Source organism: Giraffa tippelskirchi, chromosome 4 (genome assembly GCF_054371585.1).
Source record: "Giraffa tippelskirchi isolate mGirTip1 chromosome 4, T2T-mGirTip1v1.2.pri, whole genome shotgun sequence".
Lineage (NCBI taxonomy): Eukaryota > Metazoa > Chordata > Mammalia > Artiodactyla > Giraffidae > Giraffa > Giraffa tippelskirchi.
In genome coordinates, this window is record NC_137278.1 from 125063548 (window position 1) to 125073582 (window position 10035).

Here is a 10035-nt window from a genome sequence, read left to right on the forward strand (position 1 = left end):
TGCTGAGTCCTAACCACTGGACCACCACTGAATTCCCGAAATTCAGTCTTTAAAAATGCACTGCCCACTGACAATTTAAAAATAATAATGGCTCACAAGGCTAAAGACATTCCTTAAATTTTCTAAAGCAATGCAGATTTCCAACGTGATTAGTTTTATGGAAACCAACAGATTCAAAACTTCCGCTTTGCTTCATTCAACATTTAATTTCTTTAAAGTGTTTATTTAGAAAAACATCAGCTAAAAGAAAGTTTTTAAGGGAATGAAGTATTGACACATACTACAATATGGATTAACCTTGAAAACATGGTTAATATTATATAATTATAATATTATATGATTCCATGTACATGAAAGCCATATTATATGCCATATTATATGATTCCATATTATATGATTCCATATTATATGCCATATTATATGATTCCATGTACATGAAATGCCTGTAATTGTGGTTTCAGTCTGTCTGCCCTCTGATGCCCTCTCTCAGTACCTACCGTCTTACTTGGTTTTCTCTTTCCTTGGATGTGGGGTATCCCTTCACAGCTGCTCCAGAAAAGCAATCTGATTACATGGACCACAGCCTTGTCTAACTCAGTGAAACTAAGCCATGCTGCGTGGGGCCACCCAAGACGGTCAGGTCATGGTGGAGAGGTCTGACAGAATGTGGTCCACTGGAGAAGCAAATGGCAAACCACTTCAGTATTCTTGCCTTGAGAACCCAATGAAAAAGCAAAAAGATAGGACACTGAGAGATGAACTCCCCAGGTCGGTAGGTGCCCAATATGCTACTGGAGATCAGTGGAGAAATAACTACAGAAAGAATGAAGGGATGGAGCCCAAACAAAAACAACACCTAGGTGTGGATGGGACTGGTGACAGAAGCAAGGTTCAATGCTGTAAAGAGCAATATTGCGTAGGAACCTGGAATGTTAGGTCCATGAATCAAGACAAACTGGAAGTGGTCAAACAGGAGATGACAAGAGTGAATATCGACATGCTAGGAATCAGCGAACTAACATGGACTGGAATGGGTGAATTTAACTCAGATAACCATTATGTCTACTACTGTGGGCAGGAATCCCTTAGAAGAAATGGAGCAGCCATCACAGTCAACAAAAGAGTCTGAAATGCAGTACTTGGATGCAATCTCAAAAACGACAGAATGATTTCTGTTCAATTTCCAAGGCAAACCATTCAATATCACGGTAATCCAAGTCTATGGCCCGACCAGTAACGCTGAAGAAGCTGAAGTTGAACAGTTCTATGAAAACCTACAAGACCTTCTAGAACTAACACCCAAAAAAGATGTCCTTTTCATTATAGGGGACTGGAATGCAAAAGTAAGAAATCAAGAAACACCCGCAGTAACAGGCAAATTTGGCCTTGGAGTACAGAATGAAGCAAGGCAAAAGCTAATAGAGTTCTGCCAAGAGAACACACTAGTCATAGCAAACACCCTCTTCCAACAACACAAGAGAAGATTCTACACATGGACATCACCAGATGGTTGACCGAAATCAGACTGATTATATTCTCTGCAGTCAAAGATGGAGAATGCAATGGCACCCCACTCCAGTACTCTTGCCTGGAAAATCCCATGGACGGAGGAGCCTGGTAGGCTACAGTCCACGGGGTCGTTAAGAGTCAGACACGACTGAGCGACTTCACTTTCACTTTTCCCTTTCATGCATTGGAGAAGGAAATGGCAAACCACTCCAGTATTCTTGCCTGGAGAATCCCAGGGACAGCGGAGCCTGGTGGGCTGCTGTCTATGGGGTCGCACAGAGTCGGACACAACTGAAGTGACTTAGCAACAGCCAAAGATGGAGAAGCTCTATACAGTCAGCAAAAACAAGACAGGGAGCTGACTGTGGCTCAGATCATGAACTCCTTATTACCAAATTCAGACTGAAATTGAAGAAAGTGGAGAAAACCACTAGACCATTTAGGTATGACCTAAATCAAATCCCTCTTATGACTATACAGTGGAAGTGAGAAATAGATTTAAGGGATTAGATCTGATAGATAGAGTGCCTGATGAACTATGGATGGAGGTTCGTGACATTGTACAGGAGACAGGAATCAAGACCACCCCCAAGAAAAAGAAATGCAAAAAAGCAAAATGGCTGTCTGAGGAGGCCTTACAAATAGCTATGAAAAGAATGGAAGCAAAAAACAGGAGAAAAGGAAAGATATACCCATTTGAATGCAGAGTTCCAAAGAACAGCAGGGAGAGATAAGAAAGTCTCCCTCAGTGATCAGTGCAAAGAAATAGAGGAAAACAATAGAATGGGAAAGACTAGAGATCTCTTCAAGAAAATTAGAGATACCAAGGGAACATTTTATGCAGAGTGAAAGTGAAAGTGAAGTTGCTCAGTCGTGTCCAACTCTTTGCGACCCTGTGGAGTGTAGACTACCAGGATCCTCCGTCCATGGGATTCTCCAGGCAAGAACACTGCAGTGGGCTGTCATTTCCTTCTCCAGGGGATCTTCCCGACCCAGGGATCGAACCCGGGTCTCTCGCATTGAAGGCAGACACTTTAACCTCTGAGCCACCAGGGAAGACAAAGATGGGCTCAATAAAGGACAGAAATGGCAGAGACCTAACAGAAGCAGAAGATATTATGAAGAGGTGGCAAGAATACACAGAACTGTACAAAAAAGATCTTCAGGACCCAGATAATCACGATGGTGTGATCACTCACCTAGAGCCAGACATCTTGGAATGTGAACTCAAGTGGGCCTTAGGAAGCATCACTACGAACAAAGCTAGTGGAGGTGATGGAATTCCAGTTGAGCTATTTCAAATCCTGAAAGATGATGCTGTGAAAGTGCTGCACTCAATATGCTAGCAAATGTGGAAAACTCAGCAGTGGCCACAGGACTGGAAAACGTCAAGTTTTCATCCCAATCCCAAAGAAAGGCAATGCCAAAGAATGCTCAAACTACCGCACAATTGCACTCAATTCACATGCTAGTAAAGTAATGCTCAAAATTCTCCAAGCCAGGCTTCAACAATATGTGAACCGTGAACTTCCAGATGTTCAAGCTGGTTTTAGAAAAGGCAGAGGAACCAGAGATTAAATTGCCAACATCCACTGGATCACGGAAAAAGCAAGAGTTCCAGAAAAACATCTATTTCTGCTTTACTGACTATGCCAAAGCCTTTGACTGTGTGGATCACAATAAACTGTGGAAAATTCTGAAAGAGATGGGAATACCAGACCACCTGACCTGCCTCTTGAGAAACCTGTATGCAGGTCAGGAAGCAATAGTTAGAACTGGACATGGAACAACAGACTGTATCCAAATAGGAAAAGGAGTACATCAAGGTTGTATATTGTAACTGTGCTTATTTAGCTTATATGCAGAGTACATCATGAGAAACGCTGGGCTGGAGGAAGCATAAGCTGGAATCAAGATTGCCGGGAGAAATATCAATAACCTCAGATATGCAGATGACACCACCCTTATGGCAGGTGAAGAAGAACTAAAGAGCCTTGTGATGAAAGTGAAAGAGGAGAGTGAAAAAGTTGGCTTAAAGCTCAATAGTCAGAAAACTAAGATCATGGCATTTGGTCCCACCACTTCATGGCAAATAGATGGGGAAACAGTGGAAACAGTGGCTGACTTTATTTTTCTAGGCTCCATAATCACTGCAGATGTGACTGCAGCCATGAAATTAAAAGACGCTTACTCTTTGGAAGTAAAGTTATGACCAACCTAGACAGCATATTAAAAAGCAGAGACATTACTTTGTCAACAAAGGCCCGTCTAGTCAATGCTATGGTTTTTCCAGTAGTCATGTATGGACGTGAGAGGTGGACTATAAAGAAAGCTGAGTGCAGAAGAATCGATGCTTTTGAACTGTGGTGTTGGAGAAGACTCTTGAGAGTCCCTTGGACTGCAAGGAGATCCAACCAGTCCATCCTAAAGGAGATCAGTCCTGGGTGTTCATTGGAAGGACTGATGTTGAAGCTGAAACTCCAATACTTCGGCCACCTGATACGAAGAGCTGACTCATTTGAAAAGATCCTGATGCTGGGAAAGATTGAGGACAGGAATAGAAAGGGGCGACAGAGGATGAGATGGTTGGATGGCATCACCGATCCAATGGACATGGGTTTGGATGGCATCACCGATTCAATGGACATGGATTTGGGTGGACTGCGGGAGTTGGTGATGGACAGAGAGGCCTGGAGTGCTGCGGTCCATGGGGTCGCAAAGAGTCAGACATGACTGAGTACTGAACTGAACTGAACTGATATGAAATGCCCAGAATAGGTGACTACATAGAGACAGAAAGTGGCTAAGTGGTGGCCAGGGGTTGTGGGAGTAAGGAGAGAGAAGAACTGCTAAAGACGGAGGGTTTCTTTTTTCAGGTGATGAAAAGTTCTGTAACTAGATAGTGTTGATAGTTGTACAACTTTGTGAATATGTTAAAAACACAGAATTATACATTTTAAAAGAGTGAATTTTATGATATGTGATTTGTACATCAAAAAATGGAAGCATTTGGTTTTCCTTTCATATTAAGTTTTCATATTCATTTTTATCTATAAAGTGGAAATCAGAATAGCAAAAGTAAAGGGGAAATAATTATCCATATTACTTGATTATTTTTAGTATGTAACATTTTGTATTACTATATTAATTGGATTTTTAGTAAATGACTATAAATCCTTGAACTACACTTCTAAAGCAAATAAAACTTCAAATTAAAAGACTGCATATGAAGTGTCTGTGGGCCAAGCGAGGAAGTGCTGACTCATGGTGCGGGTTTAGCACTGCTCAAGTGTCTGCCCCGAGTTTGGTGTGTCTAACTTGGAATGACATTATTCTCCCCACACTCCACTTTACCACTTATCTTTCAAAATTCGGCTCAAATGTCACCCCCCCTAAAAACCTCTTTCCCTATACCGATCTTGAGGGCTTCCCCCATCCACAATGTCATGTCTTCAATGTCCTCACTGAGGCCTTTGTTTTCTATATATGAGAAGGTAGCTTTACATGTGATTTTAATTCCACCACATTCAACCTATCTCTGCACTGAAGCCAAGCACATACAAGGCCACTGTTTCTGCAAGGTGCACCCTACAAAATCATCTGGAGATCTTAAGACAAAACATAACAAAAAAAAACATGCTGGGGCTGACAACTGTTTAATTTATAAATGCCCAAATAGTTCTGGTGCACCACCATAAACTAACTGCTCAGATTATAAATAAGTCTTCACAGAAAATATCTTCTAGTTCCTACCACTCAATACATCAGCAACCTGCCCAGTTAAGCGGGGGAAAGATTCTGATAAGAAATAGACAAGGTTTGGCCAAGTGTTCCGATTTCTAATCACAGTCAGTGGCAGGAGTCTGAATTGAGATTGCAGCACTTTTAGTTTAACCCTTATCTGAACTACAGCAATGAAGACAGGGCAGACAGTACTTCACAGGGGGCTGGGAGGGGGCAGTGCGCGGCAGATATTACCTAATGGGGATAGCTCTTTTGTAACTAAAGGTAAAAGACTTGAAAAGCTTTAAAGTTGTGAATCACTGTGCCATCCACTAGGAAAAGAAATGACTTTTTAAAGCCAAAGCAAAAGCGACAGTACATGCAAGTGTAGGGGGAATTTTACTGCAAAGTACTTTTCCTTAGTCTCTCTGAGGCAGTGAGGAAATTAAGTAGGTACATACCCTCTCTTGAGTGGAAAACACAAAATTCAATTTAATATGTAAACGAGTGTAAGATAATCTATTTTTAGGCTTACTGAATGAAAAAACTCTTGTTTAAAACTCACATTAGAGTGGTTATGGTCTGAGGCAGTGATACCTCAAACTTATTTTCCTATCTGCTCTTTAGTTCTCTCACTGGAACCCCAGACTTCCCCCAATCCAGGGACCCAGAAGAGGCATTCCATCTTGAGGCAAACTACAGTACTCAACAGGACTCATGCAAACGCCTCTAATTAAACTACAGTAAGGCACTGTCCACCACCCATACTGGATTTCTGGGACAGATTATGCATTCACTCTCTCTCTCCCCTTCCAGCTTTCGTATATGCTATTCCCTGTGTCCACTCTCTCCCTCCTTCTCTTCAAGTTTAAAAATATTCCTGAACAGATACCTTTCCTCAGACTATGGTAAACCCCAAGTTTTCCTTCTTTCATAACACACCTCACAGTAATGTCTTGTTTCACAACTCTCTTTCACCAGACAGGGATACCTGTCTTGTTTACCTGGTTTAGTGAATACATACTATGCATTCAATAAATGTCCATTTAATTGAACTGAAACATGTTTTATGAATGGATAATAAATAGGCAGACAAATCACAATGTTACAGAAGACTGAAATTTGGTCTTGGGCTCTTTCTAGATTACTATAGCCACTTTTGCCTCTGTCCAATGGGGTAAGGGGTATCTCTAATTTTCTTGAAGAGATCTCTAGTCTTTTCCATTCTATTGTTTTCCTGTTTCTTTGCACTGTTCACTTAAGAAGGCTTTCTTACCTCTCCTTGCTGTTCTTTGGAACTCTGCATTCAGATGGGTATATCTTTCCTTTTCTCTTTCGCCGTTCACTTCTCTTTTTTTCTCAGCTATTTGTAAGGCCTCCTCAGACAACCATTCTGCCTTTTCACATTTCGTTTTCTTGGGGATGGTTTTGATCACGCCTCCTGCACAACATTACGAACCTCCATCCACAGTTCTTCAGGCACTCTATCAGATCTAATCCCTTGAATCTATTTGTCACTTCCACCGTATAAGGGAATGGCCAAGCGGTTTTCCCTACTTTCTCCAATTTAAGTCTGAATTTTGCACTATGAAGCTCAAGCTGGAATCCAGATTGCCGGAAGAAATATCAATAACCTCAGATATGCTGATGACACCACTCTAACGGCAAAAGCAAAGAGGAAACTAAACAGCCTCTTGATGAAGGTGAAAGAGCTGGCTTAAAACCCAACATTCAAAAAACTAAGATTACAGCATCCGGTCCCATCACCTCATGGCAAACAGATGGGGAAAAAAATGGCAACAGTGACAGAGTTTATTTTCTTGGGCTCCAAAATCACTGCAGATGGTGACTGCAGCCATGAAATTAAAAGACGCTTGCTCCTTAGAAGAAAAGCTATGACAAACCTAGACAGCATATTAAAAAGTAGAGGCATTACTTTGCCGATGTAAACAAAGGTCCGTATAATCAAAGCTATGATTTTTCCAGTACTCATGTACGGATGTGAGAGTTGGGACCATAAAAGCTGAGTGAAAAGAATTGACGCTTTCCAACTGTGGTGCTGGAGAGACTCTTTAGAGTCCCTGGGACAGGAAGGAGATCAAACCAGTTAATCCTAAAGAAAATCAACCCTGAATCTTCATTAGGAGTGAAGCTGAAGTTCCAATACTTTGGCAACCTAATGCAAAGAGCCAACTTTTTGCAAAAGACCCTGATGCTGGGAAAGATTGAGGGCAGAAGTGGGTAAGAGAAGATGAAATGGGTGGATGGCATCATCGACTCAGGAGAAGGCAATGGCAACCCACTCCAGTACTCTTGCCTGGAAAATCCCATGGACGGAGGAGCCTGGTAGGCTGCAGTCCATGGGGTCGGTAGGAGTCGGACACGACTGAGCGACTTCACTTTCACTTTTCACTTTCCTGCATTGGAGAATGAACTGGCAACCCACTCCAGTATTCTTGCCTGGAGAATTCCAGGGATGAGGGAGCCTGTCTATGGGGTTGCACAGAGTCAGACACGACTGAAGTGACTTAGCAGCAGCAGCATCGACTCAATGGACATGAGTCTGAGATAGTGAAGGAAATGGAAGCCTGGCATGCTGCAATCCATGGGGTTGCAGAGTCCGACACAACAGAGCAACTGAACAACAACAGGGTAAGGGGGTAAAGGGGATGGTAATCCCAATAACCCTTAAACGTCACTAAAAACACACTGATTTTATAGCAGTAACATTTTCCTTAGTATAAAGAAATCTTAGAAAGCTACGAAGAAATAAAAAGCACCCATAGTCTCAAGACACAAAGATAATATTTGTCGCCTTTCTAGTATTTTTCTAGACCACAGAGCCTTCAATCACTGGATTGTAAAAGACTCTTAAAAACAAAAACTGATTTGCCCAAAACAGACCAAACCTCTGATACTGGCATATTGTGATGGCACTGAAAACTAATGCCATCCCATGCTAAGTCGCTTCAGTCATGTCTGACTCTGCGACCCTATGGACGGTAACCTGCCAGGCTTCTCTGCCCATGGGATTTCCCAGGCAAGAATACTACTAAAGGAGTTTGAAAATATGAAGACAAAATAGTCAATTTTTTTTAAAAAAAGGCAAAATATGTCAACATTAGATTCCGAAATCAGTACCTAAATGTACTTCAAATTATAGCCAAATCCTAATTATTCAGAAACATCTGAGTTACAGGCCAACACCAAATTATAAAAATGTCTATTCCTAAGTATCCTCAGGGGATTTCACAATAGCTACATCCAGAATTTTAACAAACATACAACACCCTGAATGGTGTGGTGTAGCTCTTGAAAAACTAGATAATGAAGAATTCTTTCTGTAGATTCCCAGTTCCCCAGTTCTTCCAACCACATGTTTTATAGTTTCTGTCACCAGAAATGCCAGGGCCACAGATCTCACTCTCTTAGACTATGGTGATCCTGCTGCTGCTGCTAAGTCGCTTCAGTTGTGTCCGACCCTGTGCGACCCCATAGACGGCAGCCCACCAGGCTCCCCCGTCCCTGGGATTCTCCAGGCAAGAATACTGGAGTGGGTTGCCATTTCCTTCTCCAGTGCATGAAAGGGAAAAGTGAAAGTTAAGTCACTCAGTCGTGTCCGACTCTTAGCGACCCCATGGACTGTAGCCTACCAGGCTCCTCAGTCCATGGGATTTTCCAGGCAAGAGTATTGGAGTGGGGTGCCATTGCCTTCTCCATGGTGATCCTACATCCTACATAATCTACAAATCAAAGATCACTACTTAACATTAAAAAAACCAAAAACAAAAAAACTTCACTTGGGAAGCATTTTAAAAAGCTGCTAAGCTTTTAACTGTAGTTAACTGAATCCGTATCTTTCATCTCCTAATTTATATAGCCACTGATGTCCTATATTACATTTGCAAAGAAAATAAACCAAAAAAAAAAAAAATCTTTAACATGGGGGAAAAAAAGAATCCTTATCTCTTGATGTAACACTACTACATACACTATGTCTTTCAGATCTATTTTGGTTTTAGCAAGTAAAAAATCATGTAACATACTAATTAAGCATCCACATCAGAACCGTGTTGACTAGAACTGTAATGTCGAAAGCCCCTGCTGAATGCCATCCTCATTTCCTTGGTTCTGCTATTTATTCCTACAATATTATGCATCCATAACTCAGACTCAAATGTATGTTCAGAATCCATACTACTTGAATCCAAGGCAGGGAAGTTATTTTCTTCTTAAATCCATTTACACACAGGTAAAACAAATCACTACAGACAGCATAGGGAAAAAAGTAAAAATACTGACCTGCCAGCCAGGAATCTTAGTCATCCAATTTCTTTGGCCTACAGTCTCCTCATCAGAGAAGCAGAATGATAATGTTCTCTATTGTATATAGCTGGAAGTCATCACAAGTGTGGAATAAACTCAGAACCTCTACAAAGCAAATGCGAAATATTTCTGGTACAATTATTTAGAATACTGGATACTCAGGAAGTACTCAATAATTTGACAAAATTCAATTTCTATTGTGTGAGAGTTGGTCAATCTGGGTTGAACAAAGTGCATGACAAAGAGGAGCTTAAAAAATAACTGACTGCTATTTTTAATCTACTTTCAATTATGCCTATATTCCATAATCAAAATATTAGGTAGTATATTAAACAATATCCATACAGCCTGAAAGTTTAATCACTACCAAAAGTAGTTCAGGGACTCTAATCTGGAATCCATGGAGACTGAGCGAGTTCACAAATAAGCTTGTCAAGAACCTGAATCCCCAGAAGTCATATGCAAAAAATACAGCCG

The 10035-nt window shown here is 41.2% G+C and overlaps 1 protein-coding gene across 3 annotated transcripts in view; it reads right to left on the reverse strand.

Moving 5' to 3' along the window:
* The window catches only part of UBE2N (ubiquitin conjugating enzyme E2 N), a 43196-nt gene that overhangs the window by 27941 nt on the left and 5220 nt on the right, over positions 1 to 10035 (reverse strand). The window contains exon 2 of one of the 3 annotated variants that reach the window (XM_081592149.1): positions 9535 to 9663. The exons of the other annotated variants lie outside the window; for them this stretch is intronic. Within the exon in view, the coding sequence (XP_081448275.1) occupies positions 9535 to 9558 (24 nt within the window). The 5' untranslated portion in view covers positions 9559 to 9663. The remainder of the gene's footprint in view (positions 1 to 9534; positions 9664 to 10035) is intronic. 3 annotated transcript variants of the gene reach the window in all.